At 38.8% G+C, this 20,650-nt stretch overlaps 1 protein-coding gene across 4 annotated transcripts in view; it reads left to right on the top strand.

Moving 5' to 3' along the window:
• Positions 1-20,650, top strand: part of RTN4IP1 (reticulon 4 interacting protein 1) — a 24,321-nt gene extending 3,671 nt beyond the window's left edge. For 3 of the 4 annotated variants that reach the window (XM_072926747.1, XM_072926746.1, XM_002193346.7), the window contains exons 5-9: positions 4,904-4,952; positions 6,428-6,564; positions 8,658-8,841; positions 10,180-10,272; positions 20,517-20,650. In XM_072926747.1, the coding sequence (XP_072782848.1) occupies positions 4,904-4,952; positions 6,428-6,564; positions 8,658-8,841; positions 10,180-10,272; positions 20,517-20,633 (580 nt within the window). In that variant the 3' untranslated portion in view covers positions 20,634-20,650. Of the gene's footprint in view, positions 1-4,903; positions 4,953-6,427; positions 6,565-8,657; positions 8,842-10,179; positions 10,273-13,692 lie in introns of all 4 variants that reach the window. The other variant, XM_072926745.1, reaches the window with a different exon arrangement.

The following is a 20,650-nucleotide window of genomic DNA, read 5'->3' as shown; positions in this document are numbered from 1 at the left end:
TAATCCCATGTATATCTAATGTGTGGTCTGTGTAGAGAATTTGAGGATGCTATCTCCAGGAATTTGTAGGGACTTTGCCTTTCTTCCTGTTAAGACAGCTAGCCAATTGTAATATCCTCTGAGTTATACTGGCAGCTCACAAAAAGCCCTCTCAAGGACAGAGATGTGGTTCACTCACTTCCTGCATGCATGGGCCATTTGGAGCAGACTGGTTTTCCAGCTTTTTAGAGAAAAATGAGCAGGTGACTGACTCTTATTTGACCTGCAGGCCAGAACTTTGATGAGGTCAGGAATGCGGACAAGAAAAGGAGAACGTACAAGGCGAGCAGCCAGTCAAATAGAAAAAATGACTTTGTTTATCAGTCTGTTGATCTGACAATGGCAGATGAGGAAAAATGCAGTGAAATATTGGAGCAAATACCATTTTTCTCCTGATAATTGAAATTTTCAGTTATTTTGACCTTTGGATGTTGGGTAAATAGATAGCAAAATCTTCAGAATGGAAATAAGGACAGAAGTAAAACTATGGGGGTTGAAAAACAGTAGTTAAAATTACTATGCTGCATCACCGGTTTAGGTCATAAAGTAATTACTGGGCAGCAGGAGTCTGGATGCCTGACCTCTTATCTTGGCTGATACTTTGTAATGCAGCACGTTGCAAAGGACTCTGTATCGATTTAAATTTTTCACCCATGTCTCTAGAAGACAATCAAGTGAGTGGTCATTCATGTGTCACAGTGAACTTCATCATGAAAATATTGAGTAATTGTTTTTTTTATAGATAAATAATGTTTTGAGATGAAAATGCAAACTTTAAGGGTGTTTGAAAGAGACTTCATTGTAATTAACTTCCAGCTAGTAATACAATTCTAGATAAGATCACCTTTTTATTTTTCAGTATTTAGACTTTTTATTATCTTAATTTTCACATGTAACTAGAATTAACCTAAAGATACGCTGATAGGCTGGATGTATTTGTCTTTCCAATCTTCAGTAAGTGTTTAGATTGTTAACAGTAAAATTGAAACTGGATTTGTAATGTGTCTTTAGATTTAATATTTACTTTCATGTTCCAAATAAATTTTTAATTATGCTGTCAGCAAGAAACCCATTTTAATGTACTTTAAAATATTATATTTCCTGTCTATAAATTTTGAATTGTAAAACCAGCAGTGAATGACTTATGTGATAGTATCTTTTTTCCCCTGAAATATTACTTGTAAGAAAATGTTTAAAATGCATTGAAAAGGTTGTGCAAAATAATATTCAATGAACTCTCAGGGTAATAATTTAAAAATACGACAATTTACGCCATGTTTCCTAATTTCTTTAGATCCTGTACTTGGTGAGAAGTTACCTACATGTGTGATTTTATGTCAGTCTTTTTGTCTCCTGTAGTTGTAGGTAAATAGCTATGTAGAAGGGTGTACATGCACACAAAAACGTCTTATTTTGGCAAAGCAGATGTATTCCTTGATGAAAGCTACTTCACTGGTGCTTTAGTGCAATGTTAAGACATCTTAAAAGCAGCGAGATTTTTCTTTGCCTCTTTCAAGGCATTAGTGTGGGCTAACCAGAAACGCTTGCTGTTAGTCCAGTTCTGGCAGTGCATTGATCTGAGAGATTATCTGTTCCATCTGCACATGCTTTCACAGGTTATGTTTTTACAAGTTTCCTGAAGTGTGCTCCCATTGTTTGTGAACCCTCCTGCAATTCCAGTCATTTTTCCATAGCTTTTATTCTATACCACTCTAATTAATGTCAATATTCTTGTAGAAGTTTAAATGTTCTTACTATCCTAAATGTTCAAAATAACTGTGTTTTGTTGAAGTTCTCTGTGGATACCTGGAGCTTCTCATATGTGCCACTGACCTGTTTCAGTAGAAAGGGGTTATGGTTGTTCAACACTAGCTGTTAAATATCTTACTTTCCGTATTCAAAAAATGCATGACATAAACAAACCTGACAGTTTGAGAAGTTATTCAAAGTGCTTACATTGCTTTTAAGTGAAACTCTTTATGTAAATACAGAGGCAATATCTTAGACTTGCATCTATATTGGGCAGAGATGCTGGATTCTGTTAATGTAAGCTACCAAACGTAGACTCCTGGTCTATATGGTTACAGTGAAAATTTGGATGGTATAACACCCCAAGAAAATTTTTTTTTCAAAGTCTGTGTGTTATTTCATCATTTTGTCTGTTGAGAAGTTGAAATTGAGTGTAGGTTGTAAAACTTCTTGAGAGGGTAAACACTGCTTGATCCAGGAATAAATTTCTTGAGGACATTTTGTTGGCATAATCAAATGAAATATAATTCTATATCTAAATAAAGTTGATATATTTACTCAATAAATACATTAATTTTACAGATATATAAAATTGATGCATTCATTCAATTGTTACCTTGTGTGTAACTCAGTAACTGAAAATTTTTAATTGTTTATAATCTGGAGAAAACATTAGTCCTTGATCTGTACACTCAGTCCCCACCTTCTGCATGTTCTGGGTGGGGGGTGTACACAGCTGAAACAGGTCCTCCCTCTCTGGTGCTCGTTTCTGACCACACCATAGCTCCAAGCAGGGCCCAGGGAGATGGGCTAAACTTTCAAATCTCGTGGTGTGCTTATTTGGAGAGATCTGCTCCCTATGATCATTTGAACTGCTGGAGCCCCATGGAGGGCTTGGTGAATGTTGTGCCTCTGTCAGAAGGGGGGAAAGCCTGGGATACAAATGTTCTCTTTATTCTTTTGAAAGAATTGGTTCTTTTGGATCTCTGTCCAAGTCAGAAGATTTGTTAATTTGGTCTCTGGTGCACATACTTGTATATTAGTTTACTCCTAAGTTCACCCTTGCAGTGAAAACAGGTAGTTTCTATGATGTGTTTTCTCCTGGCTGTGTTTTCCTGAGGCAGTACAAACAAAACTGTTCCTGCTTTGGCAGTTGCCACCATCTGTCATTCAGTACTGTCCTAACAGGTCCTGCACCTTCAAACATTCCCCCTCTTACTTGTGTGTCTTGCTGTTGTCAGTGCTGTTGAGCTGCTGCACATGGACATGAATCTCCTGTGCAGATGTAGTTTGTCTGAGAAATGAAGGGCTTTCTTGAAGTCACAGTGTGTGGAGAGAGTTTTAATAATTGGAAGATGTGGCAGAAAATGGCCCATGTAACATAGGAACAAACTGAATCTGGAAGGTATTTCTACCTGAAGGAATCCTGAGGGCTTTTATTGAAGGGGAAAATTAAAAAAAGTCCTAGCCATGCTGCTCCCCAAACTGAAAATGTTACCAAAATCATTTGAGCAAATTGTACATTTTAAGATGACAGCTTTCCCCCAGATATGTAGTAGAAGTGTCCTTTTTAACTAAGGAGTGAAATGGAAAAGGTTTTTTTGAAAGGATTTAATTTTTGACTGTCCTTTTTAAGGATGAAGATGGGTTTAACCCAGTATCTTGAGTGCAGGATCCCAGAGCATTTTCAAGTATACTGAAGTCAAAATATGCATGTTGCTCCAGGCATCTGTCGTTAGAAGCCTGGTTCTGAGGATAAGCACATTTTGGCAGATTTGAAAGCTGCAGGCTTTGTGGTATTGTGGTTTCATATTCTTAATCTGAATTTTGCAGCTTGGATCAGTGAAATGGAAGGGAACAGAATCTGATCACTTACAAAAGGAGCATTTTGAAATGGATAGTGTGACCAAAGCCAAGTCTCTTAAGCTACTTCAAAGAACTTTTGTAAACCGAGAGTCCAGATTGTATAGTACAGTTTTGTACTGCAAAAAGCAATTTCCTTCAACATCTTTTACTGTGAGATTTAAAACAGGAATTTTACCAGCTTCTGAAGATTCTGAGATTTTTCTGGCAAACAGAAGCTCTGAAAAACATGATGTCCCCAATTCTGTGCCAGGACTTCATCTTGGATCTTCTTTTTGTCGTAGAATTAGCAAATGGATCCAAAGTCAAAGCACTGTTTACAATTTGAGCTGCAAGCTTTTCTTACTAATTCACTTTCTGATGTTTAGTTATTTAATAAAATATTTGGATGAAATTTTTGAACAGTAATTAGGCTTCTAGCAGTAAGGTCCTCACACAAGTAAACTTTATTAATTTTTTTGAAATTTTGGGTTAGCAATTAAAATGAACTCTCAATTGCTAATAATTTGGCAGTATACTCTTTCATTTTCTTGCTTGCGTGCCAGTTCCCACAAGCTGGGTTTACAGGGTCTTGTTGAGATGTACTGGAAGGAACTAGAAAAATTCTACTGCTTTTTTTCCTAAAGAAAATTATACCTATCTTAATTTAATAGAAATTAAACTTGTTAGTGGTGAGAGTACTTCACTGTATTTTTCTCTTTTATATAAACATTATGCAGTATGGGAAAATTATGTTCCATATGTTCTGCAGTTCACAGCCTCCTTAAATAATGTGATACTAAACTACTTTTTCACTTAGATAAGAATGATTTATGTAAAATGCTGGTGAATTGGATTTTTTTCTGTAGGAGATATGACAGTGGAGTCTAGGAGACAGAAAGGACTCTTAATTGATTTTGTCCCAAACCAAACAATTATGTCTGGGAAAATGAGGACAGGCACAGGGTTTTTGAGTGACATAAGTGCTGCTACCTGACAGCTCCACTGCCTGCATTTAGTGGAGAGCACACATGAGGAAGTTTCTTTGGCTGTGCTGAGATAATGTTTTTGGCACAGGACACATGATCAGCAATGTTAAGTCACATTTTTGCCTATCTGAATAGTTAACCACTCTCAACTGACATTGAATGACAAAACCAGTCTTTTGGTAAAAATAATTCAGTGTCAGAGATGTGTAAAAAACATCAGAATACATAGTTACTCCAGAGTTTATTTAAAGAACTATTAAATATATTTTAATTTTCTCTTACAGAATATTAATATTAGGAGCTTCAGGAGGAGTTGGTACATTTGCTGTACAGGTAATATTATCCAGCATGCCCAGGATGAATATTCAAGTGTTTTAGTATGAAAAAAACTAACAGAAGGGAATTGAGAGAAGGAATAGAGAAATAGCAAGCTACTGATCAGTGTGCCTGATCGAGATGATTTACATTTCCAAAAGTAAAGTATTTTCAAATTTATTGCTTTCCATTTATAATGTTGTGTTATTTTATAGTAGGAAGCAGGGACTTTCAAAGAAAGGAGTTGTGTGTAAGATCACATTTCACAATTTGGTTGCAGAAATTTCTTGATTGGTGTAACTTGAAATATGTCTCCTGTTCTCATTATCTTTCATTCAGCTCTGTGCTATAAACATGAGCACAACTTAGTGTATCAGTAGGAAAACTGATGGAGAATGTCACCTACCACAACTACTGTAGTTGGTCAAATGGTGTGAGAGGCCATCAGGCTTTTGTGTGCAGTGGCTGTAAAGCACAGAGGCTTAAATTTACTTTCCCTCACTGTATTTGCCCTGCTACCCTTTTGTCTGTCTGTTCTAGCAGCTCTAAACTTTGGAAAGTCAACATGCTCTTTTGTTGCTTCATTAGTTGTGGAACATCCTCTTTCATGCTCTCAGTTAATTTGGGAGTTTTGATTCTAATTACTATCATCTCATGCTGAAAAATCTTTCTCTCAAGATTATAAAAAGTTACAGAAGCTGGGTGATTGCATCACTGCTTTCCATGTTACTAGGCCATAAGCATAGTGGTTTTAAAGAGGTTTACAGCAGAATTTTTTTTGTAGTATGCTATTTGCCTCATCTATGATAAAGCAGGTGACGACTTTCAGTATGAAAGGCTGACGAGCCAACTGATCAATTTTGGATGAATTAAGTTAATTAACCTGGAATAAAGGTAAAAAGTGTTACTGTGAATGAAAAAAATGAGGTGCAAAAAGAGATAAATAACTAGTAAAAGTCCTTTTCTGTAGCTTTTGGAGTAGACAATAACCTGATACTGTCCCTATGTTTACTTCCTTATTTTTCTTTTTACTAGTACTTAACCTATTTGCACTAATATGAAATACTTAAAGGGCATATTTAATAATATTTAATGGTACATCTGGTGCCAGTTTGGTAGATTGGCAACTTGGACAGTATCTCTTGGTGTATGTTTAGCTGGTAGACTAAACATACAGATGGCAAACTGAGAGCCTTATTTTTCATGAGACCTGCTATCTTTCAGTGGCATTAAAAAACCCCCACACTCTTTTCTTCACACCAACTCCTCCCTTCCCACAACCGCCTTAAATATTGATAAATTCTAGCCATTATTTTGTCTGTGGGATTTGTGAGAAATTAGCCTGTATTGGAACAGTCTCTCTAGTCCCTATTAAAGGTGCTCATTTGTTATATAAATATAATGAGACTATAATACTTCAGCTTTTTAAGTTGTTCTCAATATTTTACTAAATTTTAATCTTTGGACTTCTTTTTTTTTATACTTGTTTTTAGCTAATGAAGGCCTGGGATGCTCACGTGACAGCAGTTTGCTCTCATGATGCCAGCACACTGGTGAAAAAGCTTGGAGCAGATGATGTGATTGATTATAAATCTGGAAATCTGGAAGATCAGCTTAAAACATTACCCTTGTGAGTGTTTGTGTTGCTTTAATCCTGAGATGAAGGAGTTGGTGGTCAGACCTTCTGCTTTTTGATTGCTTGACTCTACCAGAACTCCCTAAATTTTTCCTCATTTCTAAAGCATTATTTTGTAAAGCAGATTCACCTTTTTTAATGCAGTTTGCAAGTGAGTATGCGCAAGACAGATTTCATTGTAACACTAAGCCAGTTAATTGGGGGACAAGCTCACTTCCATGTGGTTCTCTTCAGTGATTGTAATACGAACAGTTTTGTAGCTTCCATCCAAGTATCTTGGAGAATATACAATGCATAAATAAATTGAAAGAAATCTATGAAGTCCTGAGTGAAGCTGGTAAATATAAAATTGATCTTGTAGAGGAAAGAACTATATAATGAAAAAGTAGTGACTTGTCACTGTGCAACTCAACTGGGAGTAAATTTCTAATCTGTAACATTGGATACCGCTGCCTCTGAAAAACAATCACATTTATCTTGTCACAGCAGCTATGTTTAAACTAGCCTGAGATTTTTCTCTAGAACAGAAGTACTTTTTGCTTTTGTCATCTTTCCATCTGTTTAAATGTAGTCTACTGTGACTTGTATTTGAATATGGTATTTACATTGCTCTTTTTAGCTAGATTGAGTTAACTTTCTGGGAGGGGAAATAGAAGCTGCTTGATCTGTGGAAGAATTCTACCGGTAACTGTGCTAAGAAGCCACGTGCCCTTTAACTGCAGTATGATTATCAGCAGGCCTGAGGGGAGTTGTGAGGGCAGTGACACTGTCTGTACAGCAGGATGGACTTCGCAATTGGTGCAAAATTTGCCTTTCTGAACACTTCAAATGCTAAACACCCATTCTAGCAAGTGACCCTTGCTAAGAGACATCAACAACAGTGTCTTGGGGTGCAGTTTAATGATGCAACTAGGCTGATCAGTCAGCTCTACTGAGTGGGATGTTCCTGCTTCCCTCCCCATTGCAGTTGTACTGACTCTTCAGAACCCACAGTCAGCTACTCTTTCCAGAGCATTTGTTTTCATGATCTTCTCTTGTTGGCAGCTAAGTGTTACATGAACTGAACTTTAAACATGAAATCACACTCTTGGAAGACAGGCAGGAAAACCGACATTCCAGAGAAATAAGGACTTTTCTATTTAATATGCATAAAGTATTTTCTCTCATATTTGTAGATTATTTAGATTAGAGATATGTGTATATACATATCTCTTGCAATCTGCAGATTGCTGGAAATTTACAGATGAGAATGAGAATGAGTTGTGCATTTAACAGAACAGGTGCATAGCTCCCTATTGCCCTATTCAGCCTTTACAGGCTCACATGCTGGTATTATAATGAGAAGGAACACTGAAACTGTGGCTTTTTGCCAGAGGCTGCATATACCCATTCCATGGGGGGAAGGTTTTAGATCCTTTGCATTGTTAGGTTCAATGTTAAATACATACACGTGAAGAAAAGGGCTGTCAGGAGAGGTAAAATGGCCCCTAAATAAATAAGGAGGTCAAAAAAAAACAAACTTGGAGAAGTGAAGCTGAGAACTGGGTCACAGAAAAGATGTGAGGAAATAAGGGTTAGTATAATAATTTGTTTACATAATTTTAGCCACTCAAACTGACTTTCATTGAGTACAGCATGTACAAGAGCTGTTCCTAGTTGAGGGCATGAGTCCAGACTAGTTTTTACATGTACATACCATATTGTTCAGTGCTAGAGCTCATAACTGTTCCTGTAGTTTCTGTGGGAGGGCTGAAGAGATAGAGCTGTACAAGACTTTAAGAAAGTACAGAATGTAGTTGTGCATCTAAGTTTGCTTTTTGGAGTTTAATTGTACTTTATAAATAGCCTGTGTCTGCTGCACAGTGAATAGGCAATAACCTGTAAATTTAAATCCCATTGTACATTAAGCTGGGGCTTTTCTGAAGTCTTGGGACTTTCTTACTGCTACCTTGCAGGCTGATTTTCTTTTTTGCATTGCAGTGACATGTAAAAATGTGAAGTATAGCTGATTCCTGCTATTCATTAGCTTAATTACAATGAAGTTATTTTTCCCATCTCAGGATTTTAAACCTGTTCTTTGTCTGCAGGTTTGATTTTATCCTAGATAATGTTGGTGGATCTACAGAGAAGTGGGCACTAGATCTCTTGAAGAAATGGTCAGGAGCAACATATGTTACTTTAGTGACACCTTTCCTGATCAATATGGACAAACTTGGAGTGGCTGATGGCATGTTGCAAACAGGAGTCACTGTTGGTTCCAAAACTCTAAAGGTATTTGACAAAATCTTATGTACTTTTATATTTTGTAGTACTTTAGTGACTACTTCTGTGGCTTGGATGTCAGTCACAGAGCTCATGGAAAGGCAGCTGTTGCATTGTCCTCATATGTCATTAAGTATACTATTCTTTCTTTCTTTCTTTCTTGCACTGAAATGTGTTGGGGTGGTGCTTCTGGGTGTATGTAGTAGTTTGGGGAGCTTTGAAGTTTGATTCCTTATTGTGCTTTCCATTGTGGCCTTTTCCATGTGGCTTCCCTAATGAGTCCTGCTGACAGCCAGCGTTTCATAGTAAACACAGCAAATCTCTGCCTCACTGAAGTGAGGGCAGTTTTGTTACTTGCTTTAGGCTGGTCAGGCTTTCTCTCAGAACATTGTTCCATGAGTGATTCTCTTCATCCTGTTCCAGCACCAGAGAGTAATAAGCATGGTCAGGGGTGGCTGGGAAGTCTTTCATCTCTTTCATGTTCATGTGTCTAGATGGTGATACTGATTTTTCTAGTTTTCATAAATGGATCTTAAAACATTCTGCCAGTGGCAAGATCAGTGGGGCTTTTTAGAACTTTTCTCTTTCTTCCCTATGCTTGTGTACTTGCTCTCCAAATGAATGCTTTTTAAGCAGTTGCTATGGTATTCCTGCAAAGGCTTGGCTGAAAGGGATTTTAAGTCCTGCAGCAGTACCTTCTCAAGAAAGCCCAAAGACAAAATGAAAAGGTGGGGAAGAAATAATTTAATATTATTTCTCAGTGTGGGTGTTTCCATGATGAAGAGGATTCTATGCTGTATATAAAGATCATCTCTCTTTGGCAGATGATGCCTTTTTTTTCTGTAATGACTTACTCAGAGGAGATGCTCTTGACTTGCGTGTGTGAGATCTTCCCGAAATGCTTTTCGTGTGAGCTGCCATCTTTCGTTGGACAACGATGACTTTGGCAGATATTATGGTGGAAAATGAAGTCACTGATACTGAAGTGGAAGTATAACATTGCTGGGTTTATTTCACCCCTATTTTGAGTGTACATGAACAGATAACACCATTCCTCTCTTATGTAACAAATAGTGCTGTTTCTAGCTGCAGAGACAAGGTAATTGTTTTTCTCTACTCGCTGACTTGTGCAATTAGATGCACAATTCACCCTGATCCTATTGTGGTAACACAACATCCTGATCTGTACATTTAATCCACATGCTTAGGTGCCATTTTTTTAGACACTAGCATATAATTTCCATGTCTTTTCCTTCAGTTACTTCTTCAGAGATTCTGTCATTAATTTTAGTTCCCATTCCAGTTTGCTCTCATGATATTTTAATAGATTTGTGATCTTTCTTGCAGCATCTCCTTAAAGGAGTCCATTATCGGTGGGCATTTTTTATGCCAAGTGGCCCAAGTTTGGATGAAATAGCAGAACTGGTTGATTCTGGAAAGGTATGTCAGTAATGGTTACTTGGGTGTTTGTGCTGAAAGAGATGCTCCTTGGACCCAAAAATGGTGTAGTTCACTGTTGAGAAATAAAATTTTATGAGTCGTGGTAAGGAAAACTGGTTAAAAATCAACTTGTTCCAGTTTCTATCATCTGCCTTTTGCATGGAATTTAGTTCATCATGTTTAAGACTGTTCTGCCCTGTCCTTCTTGAGCATACTTTTTAAAAACACAAAGCTTACAAAATTACAATGAGTAATGTCCAGTGATTGTTTGTTTTTGCCAGTGGGAATCATTGAATATGAACGCTATATGAAAATTGTGTTTTAAGAGGTCTCACTTGGTTCTTTTGGGCAGAATAAACATGGCTGTGTATCTACATACTCAAAATTGCTTAGCCTGGATGGTTGGGCATCCTGCCCGTAGTTTGCACAGAACTAGTATATTCTGGTTATTGCAGGTAATAGATGATCTCCATTGGCAGAGTGGTGACAAGAATCTTGTTTTTCATTATTTCAGTGCTGCAGATTCTGATGTTTGTGCTAGTTCAGCATAGGGACTTGGACTATTGTGAGCAATCATAAGCTTCTGGGGAATATTGATGGACTTGGGGGGAAAAGCCAAGACAGAGTATGTCTGCTTTTGTGATCTTTTCAGGTTTATGAGCTTGTTACCAAATATATTGTGGGAGTGAACAGTTGATTTCCTATGTTTTAGATTGTGTGGTGAGATAGGCCCCAGCAGTGTCCTCTTTGGTAATTTTGGCAACATGAAATTATCCAAGAGTAGAGAATATGGACAGCTGCTGTTAATCTTTCTGTGGTAGATAAGCAGAAGAGTAAGCGGAGTCTGTAATGACTACTGGTATTTCCAGTATGTGAACTGCCATCTTCTGCTCAAAATTTGTGCATATTAGTAAAATTTAGATCTCTCAAAGTCTGAGTGTTGATCCCCCTTTTTTGGTATGCAATATGTTCCAGAGTTTGGAAAAGAGTCAATAAACTGCTGTTGTACTGAAGACCTGATTGCTTCTGTTTTGCCACCTCAGTGATGCTGCTAAGAATAAAAAATTATCTGCTTTGCATTATGTCCAGTGCTGTAGGCATAATCCTGGGGTCAAGAAAGAGGCTGTAGAAAATCCTCATCCTACGATTGCATTCAGTCACACTGCTAAATTATTAGTGTCTAAGAAAAAGAAATGCCCTTGTCTTTGTTCCTACCATTTGTCCTGTTGTCAGCCAGTTGCAATTTGTTTTGTGTTCTGCTTCAACCTTGTATGCAAAACAAATGCAGACTATGCTCATAAAAGCCTCTTGGGAAACAGCTGTTTATGCAATAGAGATAGGGCTTAATCAGTGTTCTTTGCTTAATAACCTGGACAGGTGAACTGCAATGCCACTTAAAATGTACGTCATACATACATGAATGTCCTGATGTACTTCTGGTTGTAAGATGATCATGAGGACAAAGATGTTTGCTTGGTCTTTCGTTCTCTGTGCAAAAACACATCCTAATGTCAGACTGTCTGCAGAGTCATTATTCTAGCAGCATTTTACTCTATTTTGTGAAATGTTGTAAACATCTGAGCTGTCATCAGGATTTTATAAGACCCAGTTGTGTTCCATTTAGACAGATATTAATAAGACTATGACCTTTCTTGTTTAGACACAAGAGTTCTCGTAAGAGGACAGACTATCCGTTCCGAAGAGTAGGTGTTTGGGAAAAAAGGCAGGAGAGAATCACTGGAGAAATTGTACCAAAATTTCCTATAAGTAAGTGAAAATAAATGTTTGTGTTTGGATAGGAAAGAATAAAGGAGAAATAAAAAAAGCAGAAAGCAAGGAAATGTATCAAGAAGCTTGGGGAAGCCAGCAAATTGAGCTCATGCAGTTGAACTTGTTACCTTTGAGTGAATATTTCTGACTAATGCAGGGCTTTTTTAAAATTTTAGTATTTTCTATTAAAGACATCTTAATTTTGAGATTGTATGAAGTGAGTAAGAGAGCAATTAGAGAGCTCCTGAAAATGAGAGTTTTTTTTTTCAGGAATAAATTATATGGGGGAATTAAATGTAAGAAATTAAAGAAATGATGGTTTAAAGATATGCTACAGTAAGTGAAGCATTGAAGAGCATATCTCTGAAACATTTACAGATCATTTTGATTTAACAATGTTTCTCCTTACAGTCCTTCTGCACCAACAGAGATTTTTAGTTTTGATGAGTTCATCATCTTCCTTTGTGAAAGCAAAAGGATTCTCAGTCCTTCAGTGGATGAAGAATAAGCAATTTTGTTCAGATTTCACCTGGATAATCTTTGCAGCAAGGAACAGAGATTTGCAAAATGTCTGCTCTGAGGAGGAGTTCTTTTAACAGCCTTCTTTATTGGGGAAGCGAAGGAGAAGATTTGATGAGATGGTAGTACAAGGAAAGAGAATAATTTTCCTTGTGTAATTTACCTGCACATCAGTCAGTTCTAGGAATTGTAGAGCCGTTTTCAGTTTACGAGGTGTTTTCTGTGCCTTGCAGATGGACATCTTGCAAAGAGACTATTGCAAGACTGAGGTGTTGAGAGGCTGCTCCAACAGTTGTGGGCATGGAGAATACCCAGTATTTCCTTGACAAATTTTAGAGAGACTGTCTATTTTCTAAAGTACTGGAGAATCCCCATTGTGGTTTGAATTGCAGTAGTTAATTATGATCCAGTAAGGACTGGCTTAATGTGGGCTCCACCAAATGAGTTGATGAAGCCCATGTCAGAAGCTCTGTATCTCTTTCCATGGTAGAATGTTCCTGGTGAATTGCAATTCTCATCTTAAGACAGCCGAAATCACCAGAGCCTTTAATGCAGAACACAGATCTGCTGGCACACTGTTCAGTGAAGCATCATCGCTGAAAGGCTCGTTAGGAATTAATTTGATGTATTTGTGGTCAGTGTTGTGGATTTAACATTGACAATTTTGGTTTTTGCTGCTTGCCCAGCATTTTCTTCCTAAGGACATGTCATGTAGTCCTTGCTGAAAATAGGCCAAATTCATGTAAGTATTTAAGTTGGTAGAAGCCTCTAACTCATAACTGAGCCGTTACTTTGCCTTTTTTAAAGAATGGTGGAGGAAAGCAGGCTCAGAAGACTCCTTAGTGTCACAAACAGGAGCACTGAGTGTGTTGGGTGTTCCTGCAGTACCATAATAGGATGTGGGTTAACATCCAGCCCAACAGAAATGTGACATTTTCATTTAAATTCAGTACTATTTAAATGCAGTACAAGTGTGTGTGCAGTATTTCTGGTGACTGGTTTCCTTCAGAGCATTGTTGCATCAGATGGGCTGATGGGTCAAAGTTGTTTTTGCAGAAGGAAGGCTAAAAGGCAAACAGAGTCTCCAATCATGAAATTAATAGATCATTCTCTTTGATACTTGCTTTTTAGATAGGTGTTCCAACACAGGCATGCATAGGAAGAACAACTGCCTGCCTATATGAATGTAATTTGTGAGTAGTGTTGATTATACATTTTGCTGAAGGCACTAGGTGCTTTGGACTTAGCACCTGCTGCTATGGTTTAGAAGGCAGGATGCTGACTGTTCTTTGGCCCTGCTGCTGCCTTCTTGTGCAATGCTGAACAAATCAAATAACCTTTTGCTACCATAATTTTTTGATCTACTAATGAGGGCTAATGCCCTTTATTCACCTCTGGCGATTTGCTCTGAGATACCTTGTTAAAATGAGGAATTGAATTGTCTTCTGTTCATGGTCTTTCCTATTCAGGAAGTAAATAAAACATAAATGGATGGTTGTGGTCATCCACTTTGACATGCCATGGGTTCTGAGAGTTGTTTGGATGACCATGATTAAAGATGGCTTACACCTACTGCTAATGTAGGTCATCACAGCTTCTGGACTCTGTATCCTAACCTGTGTGTTGATTTGTTTCCACTTCATCTTGTTACAGTTCTGCAAATAACCTTTTCTCTGGCCCTTATTGCACTATTGCTGCATTTCTTTCAGCTGTATGAATATCAAACAGTGAATGCAACACTGAGTCCTTGAATGTTCTCCAAACATGGCATCTATAGATGTGGCCTTCTCTACAGTAATTCCAGACTTTATGACTATGCTCAGGTATCCTAAGATACCTGAGAACTTGCCCTTGTGTGGTACCTGCTTTAGTCTCTCTGAAAACTTGTACTAGGGTGCTTAAGTGTAAGGGTTTCTAGAGTTAAATGTCTCAATTAACTAGAGATCAGTCCTTCTTCCCACTCTCTTTTGTCACTCATGCTTGTTCTGATGACCATCTTCCTTCATGCTAAATTGCAAAGCTTGCTTTTTTTTTTCTTTTTTTTTTTTTTGCTTTTAATTTTGTGTTTTCCTGTTGCAGTGCATTTGTTTGCCAGGTTGGTTGGCTAGAACACAGAGATATTGACCAAGGAGGGCTTGCCAAAAGCTCTGTTCTGCCCTTTCTCTTTCAAAAAGAACCTCTATCTGCCTTTTGCCATGGCCACAAAAAAAAAAAAAAAAAAAAAAGCCACTATGATTTTTATTAAAACATACCCGCTCCTTTTCCTCTAGGACATGGTAGCTTGCATGTGCACTGAGCTGTGTGCATGATACATCTTAAAGTATCTGTGAAGGGCACCAATGGAAATTTTGTATACTGTGGGTAAATAGGGTTTCAATATGCAAATTCACTTTTATCACTGTGAGGTCTGGAAAAAATTCCTCATCATCTACCAGGCATTTAATCAGATGTGTTCCCTTAACCTGATGTAATTGTAAATTGTGTGGTAAGTCAGTCCTGGTGTTCTGAGCTCCAGGTGTAGGAGGGAATTGTGCCTAGTGCAGCGGTGAAGTGCAGACAAGGCAGCCCTTGTCTGGTGTGAGCTTAGTTTGCTGAGAGTGGGAAAATGTGGATTGTGCAGGACTAATCTTCTAATCTCTACATATCATATGCTTTCATATGTAAATATGTATTTATATTTAACTGTACCAAAGTTGGTTCTGTCTTAAGTACATGGTAACATTGATCTAGATTGCTTTAATTACCAGCATAAATATCAGTACAACTACGAAGACTGTGCCTTACCAGGGTTTCTAGAAGAGATTAATCGCACTTTCCTTTAGTTAACAGTTTTTTAGCATGGTCCAGTACGTAACTAAACCAAGGATCTTCCTTATTTCTACTGATTTAAGCTTGGGCTAGGCTGGCACACATTGCAGTTCTGGGCCTGTCCCACTTTCTTACTCCTCTTCATTGTGTTCTGTAGAAGCTGTTCTGCCAGGGCTGATTAACAAACAAGAGATTTTGAAGCCTTTTTTACACTCTGAACTGTACCCTGATAGCCTGCTTAACTGGGATTTGTCTGCTAGCATTTTAGTAATTGTACATGATGTATATGAGCTCCTGTGGGCTGCTGTTAGAGATTTGATATTAAAGAATGTACTTTGGCTTATTAATCAAACATGTAAGACCTGATAATACAGTTGTTGATAAGAGGCTGTGGGATTAGACCCTGGAACACTTGCCTTCCATTCCCACATCTTAACCACTGCAGTGCCATTTTTGTTGTGAGTGTATTGTTGGATCAGTTTTACTTCTCGTAGGTATTTGGGACAGAAATATCATGTATGTGCTGTCCTTTAATGTGCTTGTGGATGAAAGTGCATATTCTCTGAAATACAAGTTGATTAAAAAGAGCAAGGAAAGCTTTTTACAAAACATTCAAAGATGAGGCTCTGAGCAGTCTGATGGAAGGTGTCCCTGCCTATGGCCAGGGGATTAGGACTGAATGGCCTGTAAAGGTCCTTTCCAACCCAAACCATCCTACGATTCTATGCTGATACTGTGCAGTTGCAAAGCTATCTGTTCAAGATGTGACCCGAGCCAGCTGTTGCAGAAGGTAAGAACTTCATTCTTTGTCTTCAGTGAGGGCTGACCCTAGAACTTGCTGTTGGCAATCAATATGAGGCTTGGCACACATTGTTGCATGCCATTTTAAGGGAAGAAAGAAAGAAGAAAAAAGTGAGATTACGATCCAGGGAGAATGGAACATGACTACAGCAGGGAAGATGATCAGCTAAAGTAGGAGTGTCCCAAAACAGCATCTTTTTCCCCATAGAATGATAATAAATTAACAAATGGATAACCAATTGTTTAGTTCCAGGACAAGGACCATTCTTTTTAATGATTTCTCTTCACAATTCTTGTTGACATTGATGAGAGACTCACTAATGACCAAAGGAGACTGTAAAGCTGTGCATTTGTGCTCATGGACCACATTTAAGACTGGTGGTAATTTCTGGAGGAAGATGACCTTTGCCTTTTAACTCAGCTAGTCAAATCAGCAAGCAGGTCTTTTCCATTACGGCAAGCCCTCGGGAGGACTTTGATGTCTGGTGGAGCGCATCCCAGCTTTTGTTCTGTGCCTGTGCATGTTCCTTTCCTGGAGGGTTGATGTTTGGGAGCCTGAGCAGCCTCACCAAGGCATGGGAAGGAGGGAGGCAGCAGCTGGGAGGGAGGCACTCTCCTAAGCAAGGCTGCTCGGCAGCTCTGACACGGCTATCCTTTGCAGACTGGAAGAGAGCCAGTGCACTGTCACTGTCCTTTGAGAGATGTCACTTTTGTCCTTCTGCGCTGTGAACTAGGCTTGGGCTCAGTTCGTCGCTCTCCTGAGACGTTCAAGGATCTTGCTCTCCCTCCAGTGGCAGGAAAAAGCTCCACACTTACTGGAGTCACTTGTTGCTACTGTGAGGGTCGAAGCCTCTCCCTTCCTTTCATGTTTTCTCACTTGTCCGCTTCTGATAAACTAAAACTGTGTCCTTGCTACGCAGAAAGTGGGACCTCCAAGGGTGAGCCTGAATTTGCCATGAGCAGAAGAGTGTTCCTGCTTCCAGTCAACTCCTGCCAGTGCTGTTCACTGCCTACTGCGTTCAGAGCTGGAGTGGCTGGGACACCCCTCTGTGATGTGTGTAGGATAGCCTTAATCACCATCAACGATTACTCTTTTTATTTTTCCAAACACATGAGTTCATTTCAAGAGACCTGAGATTCATTGCTATAGTATGTCCTGCACTGGAGAGAATGAAGAGGAAGAAAATACCTTTCAGGCCCAATCTGTTTTCAGATAAACATTTCAATGTGGGTATGTGTAATCCTTTCTCTCCTAGACTTTAGTTTAATCCCTTTTCCCTGAACAAATAGGTGTCCTCTGGCAAGGAACTGATGCGTGGCTGTAAATAGGCAATGTTTTTATTATCCAGTTAATCTCCATTTATTATCACATATTCAACAAACAGCAGACGTTCCCCTGCTTGTCTGTTCACAGGAAGAAATTTTATCTTAGTCAGTGGATTATGGTAAAGGCTGAGTGAATCACTGTGCTGCAACATGGTCAGCCCTTTCAGGGTTATTCTAACAATGGGACTGTCCAGCCAGCCAGATAAAATGCTTAATGCTCTAGATTGCCAGGATCATCAGTTTGGTATTCATGTCTCTCTATAGCACTGCCTAAAGCCAGCATTTAAATGAAGCTAGAGGTTACATCAATGTAGCAGATGAGCTTTGAGCATGTGGCTGCAATACACATGGTGTTTTGAACTGTGAGGCTGTATTCAGGGCTCCTCTGAATCACTGCGTCACCACTTTTCCAAATGCAATGTTTTAAGCTCTACCCAACAGACTGAGGATGTAACATACCTCTGTCAGAGTTATAAGTTGCAACCTAGAGCAAGGGATTGTGGATTAGCAGAACAGTGAAGTGTCTTGTTCATGTTTTCTCAGTTGCTGCATGTGTCTGAAATTAACTTCTGCCTTTCCCCGGAATCCCTTGAACTTCACATCCCTTGTGCTGCTGCTCTGCTTTCTTCCCTGAACACTTTTCCTCTCCTCCGAGCCTTTTGCCTTGTCAGGGCATCTGTGTCCATGCACCAGCAGGCTGGGTTTCTGTATCTCTTTTTTCCCTCTTAATTGAAGCACAGCTTTGTACACAACTGCCACTAACAATCAGTACTGTACAAGTGCTTGGCTCAACAAAGTTCCCGAACTGTGTTTTCCCAAGCATCTGCTATGAAAGCAAGGGTTGGTCTTCCTTGAAACAGTCAGTACTGATCAGCAGCACGTTTGTCTTGCTGATGGTCACAGCAGCTGCAGCTGCACTCAGATGCTCAGTTTACCCCAAACCATTGTCTAATTCAGTGTTTTTGCTGCCTTGAGTCCATGTCTCTTTGCTGATGTCCAAGACAACATTTCCATTCTTTGCTGAATGCTGACCAGACACGAGTTTGTCTTGAACGTGCTCATTTATATCCAGCATTTCTTCCACATTGGGCTATCTTTGTGGTTCCTCAGTTGTGTTTTGCTACACCTTTTGCTAGGGGTTGGTTTACAGACATTGTCCAGGCAGAGCAAGAGAAATTACTAAGCCTTGTACCTTGCTGCATGGCAACTTTGAGGCACTTGGTGACTATATTTATTTGCACAGTTGCTCTCAAAGTGATTAGTTTGCAAATTCTAATGCATTCTTTGGAAGGGGTTCATTCATTTTCTGCCATGTAAAGTTTCACACTATGCCTAAGCTTCCCTTGACAAAATAAAAAGGAAAATCATGTGATATTAGGGGATACTGTGGTGCAAGTTAGAGTACTGATGTCTTGGATTACTGTTACCATATAAGCAAAGCCAGTAGTTATTTAAGTGCAAGGAGTGGACATCAAGGTAAGGCACAATGTATAAATGAAGAGGAAACGAGGAAGTCTAAGAAAAGGACTTCCCTGAGCATGGACAATTATCACAGAGCATTTGTTGTGCTGTTGGGGAGGGTGCTAGGTGATCAGCTCTGTTGCTAGGAAAGTGTGTGTATGAAGACATTCCCTTGATGGTGCTGCACACTCACCTTCTAAGCAGTTCTGAGAATATCTGAAAGCAAAACCTTTGTTGTGTGGTAAAAGCAAGGCAGCTTTTTGGAAGACAGCACCATTCCAAAGCTGGCACATTGTTTGTGTCCTTATTGCTGCAGTTCCTTTTCTGTCTAGCACAATGCATATCCTGCCAGCAGAGAGAAACTACCAGTTCTGGCTTAGTCAACAAGAGAGGATGCATGCTCACCCTAATATAAAGAAAATGCAGAAGATATTTTTTCCCTGATACAAGTGAAAAGGATCTTCTTCTAGCACTGTAAATAGTGGGTTTGGATCTTTGGTACTTTAAATCTTCATCACTGCAAGCCCTAGCTGCAGATTCATGTACTGGTCATTTTTTCCTCTGATAAGAGGATTAGGATCAGTGCAAGGACATGCACTGGGCTGCTGTTATAGGATCCAAGGTAAAGGACCTATCTCAGGGTAGGAAGATCTTTGGCAGGAGGTGTAAGAGGTACTTCTGGAGACAAATCATATTTTGGCACTTGGAATGCTGACTCAGAACTTGACAGTAGAAAATAACCTCTTCCATTGGACCAGCAGTGACAAATATTTTTCAGAAGAGCTGACATTTCTTCTGCTTCTGTTGGTACACTATGACATCTAAAGAAAATGCTTATAGGGGTTTCAGGCTCCTTTGTTAATAATGGGAAAAGTGAATAAGTAGTTTAACTGTTATTAGAAATTAGTCTAAAACAATCCAGAAGGCCACTCTACAAAATTAATGTCAAAATAGCAGCTGATGCAAGCTGGGCTTAATAATGATTTATGCCTCCTGGAATACACAGTGGCTGAATTTTCAAGTGTAGTTAAATGATTCAGCAATAAACATTGGTGGACATTTTTTTGTACTTCATTTGTGGTCTTTTGAGGGTACTGAGCCATATACTGATGCAGACAGGCTTCAGATTTATAGGTATCTTTAAAAGATCTGACATTGTGAGAATTCTTGAGTTTAACAAGAAAACTGGTAGAGAAATTTGAGGAGAAAAAAATGTTCTTTCTGTAAGTATATCATTATGGACAACAAAAAATTAAACCACGGTGTCAATTTTTGAAAGGATGTAGAAGTTAGAGCCTTATATGGTGACATTAGTGGTAGAGGCTCCAGGTAAGGGCTCCAAACTGTGCTAGTAGAGGTGTTTTAAAACTTGGGCAAAGAGCAGCAGAAAGCTTTCTGGATACAGAGGTATCCCTGAAAAATCTTAAAAGCTGGTGGCTACGTGGCAGCATGGCAAGTTCTGTCCTAAATACCATAAAGAAACCTCCTCCCCTTCTTCATACAGTTTTGAAGTGTGAGGGTGATACATTACTTTATACTTTTTTTCCTTTATTCTGTAGATTCAACCAGTTATTGATGAAGTATTCTCATTTTCTGAAGTACCAGAGGCCTTTCTGAAGTTGGAAGGAGGACATGCACGTGGCAAAACAGTGATCAATGTAATTAGTAGACAATAAAGTATCTTTAATCATTA

Source organism: Taeniopygia guttata, chromosome 3 (genome assembly GCF_048771995.1).
Source record: "Taeniopygia guttata chromosome 3, bTaeGut7.mat, whole genome shotgun sequence".
Classification (NCBI taxonomy): Eukaryota; Metazoa; Chordata; class Aves; order Passeriformes; family Estrildidae; genus Taeniopygia; species Taeniopygia guttata.
The sequence above is the reverse complement of the archived record's forward strand: the minus strand, read 5'-3'. Positions and strand labels throughout refer to the sequence as shown.